Raw genomic sequence first — 15,717 nt, forward strand, 5'->3', positions numbered from 1 at the left:
ACATTCTGGCGCCTGTTCGGGTACACAGAGGGAGAATTCAGAATGTCCAATTCACCTAACAGCACGTCTTTCGGGACTTGTGGGAGGAAACCGGAGCACCCGGAGGAAACCCACGCAGACACGGGGAGAACGTGCAGACTCCGCACAGACAGTGACCCAAGCTGGGAACCCAACCCGGGTCCCTGGTGCTGTGAAGCAACAGTGCTAACCACTGTGCTACCGTGGCACCCTGGATTCCCCCTGCCCGCGTTCCCCCTGCCCGCGTTCCCGCTGCCCGCGTTCCAGCTGCCCGCGTTCCCTCTGCCCGCGTTCCCTCTGCCCGCGTTCCCGCTGCCCGCGTTCCCTCTGCCTGCGTTCCCTCAGGATTATGCCAAAAGAGACACAGAGTGACTGGAAAATCCTACAATGCTTCTGAGCCACTTAGACTGGGAACTTTCCGTAGTGTCCTAAAAAAAGTAAGGTTAAGGGGGGGGTTGTTGGGTTACGGGTATAGGGTGGATACGTGGGTTTGAGTAGGGTGATCATTGCTCGGCACAACATCGAGGGCCGAAGGGCCTGTTCTGTTCTATGTTCTATGTTCTTGTACTCTAGGCAAGTCAACATGGAGCTCCCTTAGTGGCAATGACAACAGATTAGCTGAATGGTGAGGAGCACGTAAACTCAAATCTGTATTGTAAATTGATCCCAATAGATCTAGAGGAGGTGAGAAATCTAGCAAAGCCCTTTCATTTTCTTCCTGTGATTCCTGGAGGGATACAGCTTTTGTCAATGTTGGTTGAGGACGTGACCAGGAGAAATGTATTGCCCCAGAGAGTTCACTAGCTTTCCCACAATCACTTCTCTCTATTCCCATACTCCTCCCTCCCTTTCTCCGTACAATGCCAACCCCTGCAGTCGTTTTTTCAAACAGCTCTTCTGCACGCCCTCCCCTTCCCTGTATTCCACCAATGGAGGATGTTCCTGAAATCCCCCCGTCCTGCCCACCCCCTGTATGGTCCTCCTTTCAGACCCATTTGTTTAGTCAGCCCCCTAATAGCTGCTTCACCAGCTCGCCATACATATTTTCCTTGCGTTCTGTGAAGCATTGGGACTTTATGCTGCAGATGTTAGAGTGTCATCTCTAAATGGCGATGGTGGTAGTTGGCAGAATTGTCCAGGCGAACAAACAAAGGATGGCAAATGACCCAAGTTACCAGAGGATAGGTGGTGCCAGGTGAACCATACCCTGGCAAGAGTGTCAGCTGGCAGGGGAGGAAGGGAATATAATAACGGAAATGGTTTACTTCAGGTACACACCGCTGTGTCTCCACTTGATGTCTGTTCTAACTGCTGCACAGTGGGAAGTCAGCAATGTACTCGAAACAAGTAGGATCATTCAATCATGTCGGTGGTGTTTTTTTTGTTTAAACAGGTGCTGCATTTCTCCTCATGACTAATTTCTCAAGAGATTTGTAGATTAGATGGTGTTTAGACTCGTAGATTAGTTCAACAACGACTTGCATTTATATAGCATCTTTCATTAAGTAGAACAACCCAGGTTTTTTCACAGGAGCATTATCAAATACTGAGCCATAAGGCGATGCAGCATGACTGATGACTAAAATCTTAGACAAAGAGGTAGGTTTTAAGGAGCATCTTCAAGGAGGAGAGGGAAGTGAAGAGGTTTAGGAAAGCAAAGATAGCCTCGTATTTATATGTTGCCAGTTAAGTACTTTTGAAAGTTAGTCAGTGTTGTAATGTTTAATGCGGCAGTGTATTTGCACACAGCAAACTCCCAATGTGAACTTGGTGAAGTTGATTGCGGGATATCTATTCAAACTAGCTGCATGGGGTCTTTCACATCCATCCTGGAGAACAGATTTGGTTTTGACATCTCATCTGAAGAACGCTACCTGCGACAGATCAGCGGCCTCTCAGCTTTGCAATGGAGAGCCAGCCGAGATTTTTGTGCTGACGTCTGTGGGAGGGAATTTGAGTTTGGGGCCTGGTTTACTGAAGGCATAGCTGCTAATGGTAAGACAAAGAAAATTGGGAATGCGCAAGACTTCATCCTCCCCAACCTGCCTGCTGCAGATGCATCTGTCCATGACAGTATCGGTAGAAGTGACCACCGCACAGTCCTTGTGGAGACAAAATTCTGTCTTCACATTGAGGATACCCTCCATTGTGTGTGTGACACTACCACCGTGCTAAATAGGATAGACTTCGAAAAGATATAACAACTCCAGACTGGGCATCCATGAGGCGCTGTGGGCCATCAGCAGCAGCAGAATTGTATTCAACCACAATCTGCAACCTCATGGATCAACCCTGGTTCAATGAAGAGTTCTGGAGAACATGCCAGGTCATTTATACACACACGGGATGCAATCTAATAGAAAGGTTTCTCCCTGTCATCACTGGGGAGCTGAACTCTGAGATCAGGCTGCCATTTTGAAAGGGTGCCCCGCTCTTGAAGCGAGCGTGTGGGACCACTCACCCAATGGCAGTGTCACACCCCACACACATGGGCATTCCCCCCCAGGTGAGGGCATCCGATGATGGGGTGCCTGGTGGCCCCCCTCTTCAGGCCCTCCATGCGTCCTTACAGGCCCCTCCCTTCCAGGACCCCACATCCGCCCCAACCTCCCAGAGGCCCCTACTTACCTGCCCTGAACCCCCCCCCCCCCCTCCCCCCCCCCCACCCACCCTCCATCCACCCTCCTTTCATGGGCCGGGCCTCTGACACTTGGCAGTGCCACCCTGGCACCCTTGCACTGGCACCTTGACAGTGCTCCTGCCGACTTGACAGTGCCTTCAGGGCACCTTGGCAATGTCAGGGTGGCAATGCCAAGGTGCCCACATTCCAGGGGAAGGGCTAGTGGGTCACCCTGCCCTATCCCTGATCACCCATGGGCCTCTGATGTCCTGGGAGAGCCCTCGGGTGACGTTCCGCCTGGTCCATATATGTGTCGACCAGACTGAACATTGCCTGGCTGGAGACTCCCTGGGGAGGCCTATAGATGTCATGAGGCCAGTAGAGCCCGGGTAATTAGGCCTCAGTAGATTTAAAGCCTACGTTCCCAAGACAGATACAGCACGGGTCTCCCTCTACACTGTCCCCATCAAACACTCCCAGGACAGGTACAGCATAGGGTTAGATACAGAGTAAAGCTCCCTCTACACTGTCCCCATCAAACACTCCCAGGACAGGTACAACACGGGGTTAGATACAGAGTAAAGCTCCCTCTGCACTGTCCCCATCAAACACTCCCAGGACAGGTACAGCACGGGGTTAGATACAGAGTAAAGCTCCCTCTACACTATCCCCATCAAACACTCCCAGGACAGGTACAGCACGGGGTTAGATACAGAGTAAAGCTCCCTCTACACTGTCCCATCAAACACTCCCAGGACAGGTACAGCACGGGGTTAGATACAGAGTAAAGCTCCCTCTACACTATCCCCATCAAACACTCCCAGGACAGGTACAGCACGGGGTTAGATACAGAGTAAAGCTCCCTCTACACTGTCCCATCAAACACTCCCAGGACAGGTACAGCACGGGGTTAGATACAGAGTAAGCTCCCTGTACTGTTCTATGTTCTATATGAGGCGCCCAGAATCATAACCGGGTGAAGTAATTATTTTACTTAATATACTATGCGGCCCTTTGTGAATTGTGAATTTCTGAATGCGGCCCTTGCACGGAAAAGTTTGCCCACCCCTGCTCTACACTATCCCCATCAAACACTCCCAGGACAGGTACAGCACGGGGTTAGATACAGAGTAAAACTCCCTCTATACTGTCCCCATTATACACACACGGATGAGAACACATTGTTGTTTCTTGTATTTGTGCACACATCAATTTGCTATTTAAAGTGGAAACAGCAAATATACTGAAAAGCTGCTTCACAATTAAACTGCTACAGGCCTTTCAGATAACCTTGGAAATTAATTATACAATGAAGCAGCAGTCCTGAGGAGACCTGGACCTCTCCGATCTATCACTCTGTGTCATTCAGTGTACAAGTCTGTGCCTGGCTTTCTGACAGCAGCACAGAGCACTACTCCTCATTAAGCACAGATCATTTCCTAAGTGAGTTAATTAGGAGCTAGTGTCCCTCGGGTCCCTTTGCTTTGTAGTTTCTCTGATAATGCAGGAACAGGAACTGCCAATCACTTCAGGAAAACGCAATCTCCACTTCAGATTATCCTGCAGAGATGAATGTTGTGTTCCTGTCTCTCCTCACTGGGATAGACTCGTCTACATGTGTGAATCTGGATGGCGAATGTCACTGGACCTTTGTGAAGATAAAAGGTCACAGAGCAGAATCATTAATTCTGTTTGTCTCTTTATAGATACTGCCAGACTAGTTCAGCATTATCTGTTCCCCTCTCTGATTTTCAGCATTCAGAGTGTTTTGATCTGGTACTGTTGTAGTAACACTCAAACAGGATTTACTTCTGTGCTCACTGTCCACATAACACAAATCCAGGCTTTGTTACCTCTAAACGCTCCAGTTCCGCTGCACGGCTGGTTGGCCTTCCACCTCCAACTCTCCACTCTCCAAAACGCACGGTAAAGGCAAGCTCTGCTGTCTGTAACCTGAATCACATCAGTTACCCATCAGCCACAGGTTTACTGATTTATAGTAACTCCCAGCGCCCAATACTGTAAATCCTCAATCCGTGGGTTCAAATCGCTTTGTTGTGGCCCATCTCTCTGGTAACTTAGTCTCACATTGTAATATCTGGCCATATTTAAACATCCTAATATACTGTCTAACAGATTATCCAAAACGCTGAACACACTTTAATGACCATTTTTGTTGTATGTTTAAAACATTCCTACTGATAAGAATTGGTGGGGATTGTCCCTGGTTTAATTTGAAGATTGACGTGCAAAATGATGCTCTTTAACTGGGTGATTCAACCCACTCTTTGGTCCTCTTCTGAACACATCAATTGAAAGACTTATTCTCCTTTTTATTCCAGGCTTCGGCCACTGATTTCTGCAGTACCATCGAAAAAGCCAGCCATCAACCAGGTAACTAGCCGTTCCTCAGCTTTTACTGTATATCGCCATTTCACATCCACTTTTCCTCCTCTCCTCTTATCACAGATTGTTGGTTTGGGCGGTTCATTGCTGGAGAGCTGCCCCCATTGAGGTTCAGTGCTGTCAGACTGCCCTCATTGGGGTTCAGTGCTGTCAGACTGCCCTCATTGGGGTTCAGTGCTGTCAGACTGCCCACATTGGGGTTCAGTGCTGTCAGACTGCCCTCATTGGGGTTCAGTGCTGTCAGACTGCCCTCATTGGGGTTCAGTGCTGTCAGACTGTCCTCATTGGGGTTCAGTGCTGTCAGACTGCCCACATTGGGGTTCAGTGCTGTCAGACTGCCCTCATTGGGGTTCAGTGCTGGAGGACTGTCCTCATTGGGGTTCAGTGCTGTCAGACTGCCCACATTGGGGTTCAGTGCTGTCAGACTGCCCTCATTGGGGTTCAGTGCTGTCAGACTGCCCCCATTGGGGTTCAGTGCTGTCAGACTGCCCTCATTGGGGTTCAGTGCTGGAGGACTGCCCTCATTGGGGTTCAGTGCTGTCAGACTGTCCTCATTGGGGTTCAGTGCTGGAGGACTGTCCTCATTGGGGTTCAGTGCTGGAGGACTGCCCTCATTGGGGTTCAGTGCTGTCAGACTGCCCTCATTGGGGTTCAGTGCTGTCAGACTGTCCGCATTGGGGTTCAGTGCTGTCAGACTGTCCGCATTGGGGTTCAGTGCTGTCAGACTGTCCGCATTGGGGTTCAGTGCTGTCAGACTGTCCGCATTGGGGTTCAGTGCTGGAGGACTGTCCACATTGGGGTTCAGTGCTGTCAGACTGCCCTCATTGGGGTTCAGTGCTGGAGGACTGCCCTCATTGGGGTTCAGTGCTGTCAGACTGCCCTCATTGGGGTTCAGTGCTGTCAGACAGCCCTCATTGGGGTTCAGTGCTGTCAGACTGCCCTCATTGGGGTTCAGTGCTGTCAGACTGCCCTCATTGGGGTTCAGTGCTGGAGGACTGCCCTCATTGGGGTTCAGTGTGAGGATTGTCCTCATTGGGGTTCAGTGCTGTCAGACTTCCCTCATTGGGGTTCAGTGCTGTCAGACTGTCCGCATTGGGGTTCAGTGCTGTCAGACTGTCCGCATTGGGGTTCAGTGCTGTCAGACTGCCCTCATTGGGGTTCAGTGCTGTCAGACTGTCCTCATTGGGGTTCAGTGCTGTCAGACAGCCCTCATTGGGGTTCAGTGCTGTCAGACTGTCTGCATTGGGGTTCAGTGCTGTCAGACTGTCATCATTGGGGTTCAGTGCTGTCAGACTGTCCTCATTGGGGTTCAGTGCTGGAGGACTGTCCGCATTGGGGTTCAGTGCTGGAGGACTGCCCTCATTGGGGTTCAGTGCTGTCAGACTGTCCTGATTGGGGTTCAGTGCTGTCAGACTGTCCTCATTGGGATTCAGTTCTGTCAGACTGTCCTCATTGGGGTTCAGTGCTGTCAGACAGCCCTCATTGGGGTTCAGTGCTGTCAGACTGCCTTCATTGGGGTTCAGTGCTGTCAGACTGCCCTCATTGGGGTTCAGTGCTGTCAGACTGCCCTCATTGGGGTTCAGTGCTGTCAGACTGCCCTCATTGGGGTTCAGTGCTGTCAGACTGTCCTGATTGGGGTTCAGTGCTGTCAGACTGTCCTCATTGGGATTCAGTTCTGTCAGACTGTCCTCATTGGGGTTCAGTGCTGTCAGACAGCCCTCATTGGGGTTCAGTGCTGTCAGACTGCCCTCATTGGGGTTCAGTGCTGTCAGACTGTCTGCATTGGGGTTCAGTGCTGTCAGACTGCCCTCATTGGGGTTCAGTGCTGTCAGACAGCCCTCATTGGGGTTCAGTGCTGTCAGACTGCCCTCATTGGGGTTCAGTCCTGTCAGACAGCCCTCATTGGGGTTCAGTGCTGTCAGACTGCCCTCATTGGGGTTCAGTGCTGTCAGACTGTCCTGATTGGGGTTCAGTGCTGTCAGACTGCCCTCATTGGGGTTCAGTTCTGTCAGACTGTCCTCATTGGGGTTCAGTGCTGTCAGACTGTCCGCATTGGGGTTCAGTGCTGTCAGACTGCCCTCATTGGGGTTCAGTGCTGTCAGACTGCCCTCATTGGGGTTCAGTGCTGTCAGACAGCCCTCATTGGGGTTCAGTGCTGTCAGACTGCCCTCATTGGGGTTCAGTGCTGTCTGACTGCCCTCATTGGGGTTCAGTGCTGTCAGACTGTCCTCATTGGGGTTCAGTGCTGTCAGACTGCCCTCATTGGGGTTCAGTGCTGGAGGACTGTCCGCATTGGGGTTCAGTGCTGTCAGACTGTCCGCATTGGGGTTCAGTGCTGTCAGACAGTCCTGATTGGGGTTCAGTGCTGTCAGACTGTCTGCATTGGGGTTCAGTGCTGTCAGACTGCCCCCATTGGGGTTCAGTGCTGTCAGACTGCCCTCATTGGGGTTCAGTGCTGTCAGACTGCCCTCATTGGGGTTCAGTGCTGTCAGACTGTCCATATTGGGGTTCAGTGTGTGGATTGTCCACATTGGGGTTCAGTGTGAGGATTGTCCACATTGGGGTTCGATATGAGGATTGTCCACATTGGGGTTCAGTGTGTGGATTGTCCACATTGGGGTTCAGTGTGAGGATTGTCCACATTGGGGTTCGATATGAGGATTGTCCACATTGGGGTTCAGTGTTGTCAGACTGCCCTCATTGGGGTTCAGTGCTGTCAGACTGCCCCCATTGGGGTTCAGTGCTGGAGGACTGTCCTCATTGGGGTTCAGTGCCGTCAGACTGCCCTCATTGGGGTTCAGTATGAGGATTGTCCACATTGGGGTTCAGTGTGAGGATTGTCCACATTGGGGTTCAGTGTGAGGATTGTCCACATTGGGGTTCAGTGTGAGGATTGTCCACATTGGGGTTCATTCTGAGGATTGTCCACATTGGGGTTCAGTGTGAGAATTGTCCACATTGGGGTTCAGTGTGAGGATTGTCCATATTGGGGTTCACTGTGAGGATTGTCCACATTGGGGTTCAGTGTTGGGATTGTCCACATTGGGGTTCAATGTTGGGATTGTCCACATTGGGGTTCAGTGTGAGGATTGTCCACATTGGGGTTCAGTGTGAGGATTGTCCACATTGGGGTTCAGTGTGAGGATTGTCCACATTGGGGTTCAGTGTGAGGATTGTCCACATTGGGGTTCAGTGTTGGGATTGTCCACATTGGGGTTCAGTGTGAGGATTGTCCACATTGGGGTTCAGTGTGAGGATTGTCCACATTGGGGTTCAGTGTTGGGATTGTCCACATTGGGGTTCAGTGTGAGGATTGTCCACATTGGGGTTCAGGCGGAGGATTGTCCACATTGGGGTTCAGTGTTGGGATTGTCCACATTGGGGTTCAATGTTGGGATTGTCCACATTGGGGTTCAGTGTGAGGATTGTCCACATTGGGGTTCAGTGTGAGGATTGTCCACATTGGGGTTCAGTGTTGGGATTGTCCACATTGGGGTTTAGTGTGAGGATTGTCCACATTGGGGTTCAGTGTGAGGATTGTCCACATTGGGGTTCAGTGTGAGGATTGTCCACGTTGGGGTTCAGTGTTGGGATTGTCCACATTGGGGTTCAATGTTGGGATTGTCCACATTGGGGTTCAGTGTGAGGATTGTCCACATTGGGGTTCAGTGTGTGGATTGTCCGCATTGGGGTTCAGTGTGAGGATTGTCCACATTGGGGTTCGATATGAGGATTGTCCACATTGGGGTTCAGTGTTGTCAGACTGCCCTCATTGGGGTTCAGTGCTGTCAGACTGCCCCCATTGGGGTTCAGTGCTGGAGGACTGTCCTCATTGGGGTTCAGTGCCGTCAGACTGCCCTCATTGGGGTTCAGTATGAGGATTGTCCACATTGGGGTTCAGTGTGAGGATTGTCCACATTGGGGTTCAGTGTGAGGATTGTCCACATTGGGGTTCATTCTGAGGATTGTCCACATTGGGGTTCAGTGTGAGAATTGTCCACATTGGGGTTCAGTGTGAGGATTGTCCACATTGGGGTTCAGTGTGAGGATTGTCCACATTGGGGTTCAGTGTTGGGATTGTCCACATTGGGGTTCAGTGTGAGGATTGTCCACATTGGGGTTCAGTGTGAGGATTGTCCACATTGGGGTTCAGTGTGAGGATTGTCCACATTGGGGTTCAGTGTGAGGATTGTCCACATTGGGGTTCAGTGTGAGGATTGTCCACATTGGGGTTCAGTGTGAGGATTGTCCACATTGGGGTTCAGTGTTGGGATTGTCCACATTGGGGTTCAGTGTGAGGATTGTCCACATTGGGGTTCAGTGTGAGGATTGTCCACATTGGGGTTCAGTGTTGGGATTGTCCACATTGGGGTTCAGTGTGAGGATTGTCCACATTGGGGTTCAGTGTGAGGATTGTCCACATTGGGGTTCAGTGTGAGGATTGTCCACATTGGGGTTCAGTGTTGGGATTGTCCACATTGGGGTTCAGTGTGAGGATTGTTCACATTGGGGTTCAGTGTGAGGATTGTCCACATTGGGGTTCAGTGTTGGGATTGTCCACATTGGGGTTTAGTGTGAGGATTGGCCACATTGGGGTTCAGTGTGAGGATTGTCCACATTGGGGTTCAGTGTGAGGATTGTCCACATTGGGGTTCAGTGTTGGGATTGTCCACATTGGGGTTCAATGTTGGGATTGTCCACATTGGGGTTCAGTGTGAGGATTGTCCACATTGGGGTTCAATGTTGGGATTGTCCACATTGGGGTTCAGTGTGAGGATTGGCCACATTGGGGTTCAGTGTGAGGATTGTCCACATTGGGGTTCAGTGTGAGGATTGTCCACATTGGGGTTCAGTGTGAGAATTGTCCACATTGGGGTTCAGTGTGAGGATTGTCCATATTGGGGTTCAGTGTGAGGATTGTCCACATTGGGGTTCAGTGTTGGGATTGTCCACATTGGGGTTCAGTGTGAGGATTGTCCACATTGGGGTTCAGTGTGAGGATTGTCCACATTGGGGTTCAGTGTGAGGATTGGCCACATTGGGGTTCAGTGTGAGGATTGTCCACATTGGGGTTCAGTGTGAGGATTGTCCACATTGGGGTTCAGTGTGAGGATTGTCCACATTGGGGTTCAGTGTTGGGATTGTCCACATTGGGGTTCAGTGTGAGGATTGTCCACATTGGGGTTCAGTGTGAGGATTGTCCACATTGGGGTTCAGTGTTGGGATTGTCCACATTGGGGTTCAGTGTGAGGATTGTCCACATTGGGGTTCAGTGTGAGGATTGTCCACATTGGGGTTCAGTGTGAGGATTGTCCACATTGGGGTTCAGTGTTGGGATTGTCCACATTGGGGTTTAGTGTGAGGATTGTCCACATTGGGGTTCAGTGTGAGGATTGTCCACATTGGGGTTCAGTGTGAGGATTGTGCACATTGGGGTTCAGTGTTGGGATTGTCCACATTGGGGTTCAATGTTGGGATTGTCCACATTGGGGTTCAGTGTGAGGATTGTCCACATTGGGGTTCAGTGTGTGGATTGTCCACATTGGGGTTCAGTGTGAGGATTGTCCACATTGGGGTTCGATATGAGGATTGTCCACATTGGGGTTCAGTGTTGTCAGACTGCCCTCATTGGGGTTCAGTGCTGTCAGACTGCCCCCATTGGGGTTCAGTGCTGGAGGACTGTCCTCATTGGGGTTCAGTGCCGTCAGACTGCCCTCATTGGGGTTCAGTATGAGGATTGTCCACATTGGGGTTCAGTGTGAGGATTGTCCACATTGGGGTTCAGTGTGAGGATTGTCCACATTGGGGTTCAGTGTGAGGATTGTCCACATTGGGGTTCATTCTGAGGATTGTCCACATTGGGGTTCAGTGTGAGGATTGTCCACATTGGGGTTCAGTGTTGGGATTGTCCACATTGGGGTTCAGTGTGAGGATTGTCCACATTGGGGTTCAGTGTGAGGATTGTCCACATTGGGGTTCAGTGTGAGGATTGTCCACATTGGGGTTCAGGCGGAGGATTGTCCACATTGGGGTTCAGTGTTGGGATTGTCCACATTGGGGTTCAGTGTGAGGATTGTCCACATTGGGGTTCAGTGTGAGGATTGTCCACATTGGGGTTCAGTGTGAGGATTGTCCACATTGGGGTTCAGTGTTGGGATTGTCCACATTGGGGTTCAGTGTGAGGATTGTCCACATTGGGGTTCAGTGTGAGGATTGTCCACATTGGGGTTCAGTGTGAGGATTGTCCACATTGGGGTTCAGTGTTGGGATTGTCCACATTGGGGTTCAATGTTGGGATTGTCCACATTGGGGTTCAGTGTGAGGATTGTCCACATTGGGGTTCAGTGTGAGGATTGTCCACATTGGGGTTCAGTGTTGGGATTGTCCACATTGGGGTTTAGTGTGAGGATTGGCCACATTGGGGTTCAGTGTGAGGATTGTCCACATTGGGGTTCAGTGTGAGGATTGTCCACATTGGGGTTCAGTGTGAGGATTGTCCACATTGGGGTTCAGTGTGAGGATTGTCCACATTGGGGTTCAGTGTTGGGATTGTCCACATTGGGGTTCAGTGTGAGGATTGTCCACATTGGGGTTCAGTGTGAGGATTGTCCACATTGGGGTTCAGTGTTGGGATTGTCCACATTGGGGTTCAATGTTGGGATTGTCCACATTGGGGTTCAGTGTGAGGATTGTCCACATTGGGGTTCAGTGTGAGGATTGTCCACATTGGGGTTCAGTGTGAGGATTGTCCACATTGGGGTTCAGTGTGAGGATTGTCCACATTGGGGTTCAGTGTGAGGATTGTCCACATTGGGGTTCAGTGTGAGGATTGTCCACATTGGGGTTCAGTGTTGGGATTGTCCACATTGGGGTTCAATGTTGGGAGTGTCCACATTGGGGTTCAGTGTGAGGATTGTCCACATTGGGGTTCAGTGTGAGGATTGTCCACATTGGGGTTCAGTGTGAGGATTGGGGTTTGATACGGTGAATGTGCTCTTTTATAGTTGACGTTGGGATGACTATTTACCATTGTGGAGGTTCTGTGCTGGGGTGCAGCTCATTGAGTTTTGATGCTGTGGTACTGGCGTTGTTGCCATTCAGGACAGTGGAATCTCTCATTTTCTTATTGAAAAATATTTTATTGATGCATTTATATTATAAATTTTAACAAAATGAACAACCACACACCAAGAAAAACAGAATCCAGCCAACATGGCCGATATAAACAACACGCCCTTCCCACTGGGCAGCTTAAACTCCTCCTCCAGCTCTTCCAATCACAGAAAGCCCCCCCCCCCCCCCCCCCGTCTATAAACAATTCCCCAAACCGCTCGATCCTCGCCCACTGCCAGCCCCAAAACCCCCCATCCAGCCCCCCTCCCAGAGCAAACTGGTGGTTGCCACATATCGGTGCCCAAACCAACCCCCCTCCAGCCCCAGGTGCTGTCGCCACTGTCCCCACACCCTCAGGGCCGCCACCACTACCGAGCTTGTGGAGTACCTGGCCGTCGAGGATGACGGAGTGCACTGAAACTCATGTTGCTCCGTGAGGCTGCCTCCATCCGCTCCCATACCAACCCCTCCCCCACTACCCATTGCCTTGCTACACCTTCTTCACTCGCAGAGCTTTATCCACCCACACAAACCTGGAGATCACCACGTTCACTTTCCTAAAAAACTCCTTGGCAATGAAGATTGGGAGGCTCTGAAGTACTAACCAGAACCTCGGGAGGACCGTCATCTTTACCGTCTGAACCCTCCCTGCCAATGACAACCACCTCCTAATGTCCTCCTTCATCCATTCCACCAACCAGGCCAGATTTAATTTATGCAGCAGCTCCCACCCCCACAGCACCTGAATACCCAAATATCAAAAACTACCCTCCCCCCAACGACCTTGAACGACATCTCCCCCAATCTCTTCTCCCGACCCCTTACCTAGATTGGAAAGACCTCAGTCTTACCCATGTTCAATTTATACCCCAGAATCCGGTCGAATTCCTCTGAGATTACCCATAATCCCTCCAGCCCGCGTCCCACACCCCCTCAGACCTGCCCTCGGGTACCCACCATCATTTTCCCTCCCCATACCACGTTCTAGAAACCTCTCGTCTGTCAGCAGTTCCAACCCCCCCCACCCCAATAACAACCCCAACCCCTCTCAACACACTGACCACCTACTCACCCCCCACTGCACTTCTGTGAACTAGCCTGCCCGGCTAGCCTGGCGGCACACTCCCATGGTGCCTTGCATCCTACCCCTCACTGATTCTCTCCCCTGCCTCGCCCAAACATTATCCCGACACAAACTTAACAACACCACCCACCACACAGAAAAGAGCAACCCACCATCCCCCACCAAGAACAAACACACAGCAATGGTCCCAAGCACAGTAACAAAACAAACCCAAAGGAACAGAAAGCAAGCATCTCCTCAAAAGTTCAGTGTCCTCCTTCTCCTGCCTGTTCTTTGTCCCTGACAAATTCAATCGCCTCCTCCGGCATCCCAAAGTACAGCTCCTGACCCTTATAGGTCACCCACAGGCACGCCGGATACAGCATGCCAAATTTCTGAAAGAAGGCCACCTTCACCTTGTTGAAGCCTACGCTCCTCTTGGCCAGCTCCGCACCCAGGTCCTGGCAGCTCATTGCCTTCCCAGATACATCGCCTCATCTGCCTGGCCCACCTCAGGATCCGCTCCTTATCCAGGAACCGATGCAGGCGCACCACCATTGCCCTCGGCAGCTTATTCCCCTGCGGCTTCCTCATCAGCGCCCTGTGTGCTCGGTCCACTTCCAAGGGTCGTTCAAATGCCCTAACCTGTCAGCTTCTCAAACATCTGCGCTACATACACGCCGGTGTCTGCTCCCTCGCTGCCCTCCTGCAGCCCCACGATTCTCCCGGTCCTCCACTTTCTCCTACAGCCTCTGATGATCCTGCATCACCAACATCTCCGCTGCTATCGAGGCAAGCTGGTCCTCTACCGTGCTCCCCTACCGTCTCCTCCACCTTCTGGATTGCTTGGCCCTGGGCCTCCAGCCTCGTCTCCAGGCCGTCTATCCCGCTTTTGTCGGATCGGGTCCACCGCCCTAGCCAGATCTTCCAAATTCTCCTTCCTCTGCTGGGTGAACTTCTTATTCAGGAGGCCCTCCAGAAGCTTCATCAACCATTGATAGGGTAGTGCCAGTCCCTGACCCTCCGCCATCTTCACCTGTGTCGCAGTCACCTAACTATCTCCAACTGCTCCTTTCTCTTTAGACCACTCCTGCTCTACAAATCCACCCACTGGTGGGACACCCTCTCCTTACACCCCTCCTGCACCTTTTTAAACGACAAATCCGCCCCTTAGCCGGAGGAAAGGTCTGAAAATTCCACTCCGAGTGGGAGCCACCCAGTGTGCGACCACTTACACCATGGCTGCCACCGGATCTCGCTCACTGGCGTGGGACTATCCTTAAACAAACATCCTGCGGATGTGGATATGTCACAATCTGGAATCTCAGAGATAAATGCAGATTGGCACCCCTGTATTGTAACCGCACGCCCGGCTCCCTGGCTCAGTAAAGGAGAAACAGGCCACAAGATGGAGGGAGAGAGTTTGACCAGAGTCGCCTCTGATTCAGATTCACTCCCAGTTTGGATCTCTTACCCCAAGTCCGCGGAATGGGTGGTGTCCCGCACTCTGCACTCCATACTCACATCTGCTAACAAAGGTCTTTTTCATCGTAAAAATAAATGAGGCTCAAAACTGATTGTTTTGTTGTGTATGTAAATCCTTTAATAAGTTGGTTTTTAAAAATCCTAATGGTTTAATTTGCATTGCTTCATTTTAATCAGAATTAAAATACATTTCAATTTTCAGACACAGACTGCTAAAGCACCTTGGGAATTGCTCTGCAGTGACTGCTGCTCATTACTGGAGATAAGCACACACTTTTCCTGGTGTGCCAGACTGATAGTGTCTGTGATAATTAGTAAGAATTAAAGGGAATACACGCATACTTTGTATGCACTCTGAAATTGTCACCTCATCCTAAGTATTGCAGAGAGAGAGATGTCTTTTCCTTTATTGCTGACTCTCAGCAACCTCTTGTGCTCCATAGCTAGACGTACTGCCCAGTGTGGTACTTGGCCCACGAGATCAGTGGGTGCTTGTCTTGGTCCCGATGATGAGTTTATCCGACCACTGAGATTGAAATGTCACAATTGACCCAAATGAGAGAATCAGTCCGGGTTTCTGGGTCTGAGTCAGTGACCATGAAGCATGTGTGCGTTTCCCCTGATGCAGACCATGCAGGTGAAGCAGACCGTGGTGTGCGCCTTGCAGCATGAGTGCGTTTCCCCTGATGCAGACCATGCAGGTGAAGCAGACCGTGGTGTACGCCTTGCAGCATGTGTGCGTTTTCCCTGATGCTGCTTACGGTGAAGCAGACCGTGGTGTCCGCCTTGGATTGATATTGATAAGTGGAAAATCTGAACCTTCACTGTTCCATTGCCTCTTCATTGAAAGCAACTCCACAGCTGTCATTTCCTTTTGCCCTCAATCACCTTTAATCGTCCCTTTATTGGGGGGGAAAATACATTGAACAGTTAAATAAATCATTGGGGCGGCACAGAGGCGGCCTTGCTGCTTCAGGGTGCCGAGGACCCGGGTTCGATCCCGGCCCCGGGT

General features: G+C 51.0%; 1 protein-coding gene across 4 annotated transcripts in view; it reads left to right on the forward strand.

The window, feature by feature from the left end:
* brf1b (BRF1 RNA polymerase III transcription initiation factor subunit b) overlaps positions 1 to 15,717 on the forward strand; it is a 458,569-nt gene that overhangs the window by 432,030 nt on the left and 10,822 nt on the right. For all 4 annotated transcript variants that reach the window (XR_005463757.1, XM_038822063.1, XM_038822086.1 and 1 more), the window contains one exon: positions 4,981 to 5,032. Coding sequence is in view for 3 of the 4 variants with exons in the window: in XM_038822063.1 (XP_038677991.1) it covers positions 4,981 to 5,032 (52 nt within the window). In the remaining variant the exon portion in view is untranslated. The remainder of the gene's footprint in view (positions 1 to 4,980; positions 5,033 to 15,717) is intronic.

Source organism: Scyliorhinus canicula, chromosome 2 (assembly GCF_902713615.1).
Source record: "Scyliorhinus canicula chromosome 2, sScyCan1.1, whole genome shotgun sequence".
Taxonomy (NCBI): domain Eukaryota; kingdom Metazoa; phylum Chordata; class Chondrichthyes; order Carcharhiniformes; family Scyliorhinidae; genus Scyliorhinus; species Scyliorhinus canicula.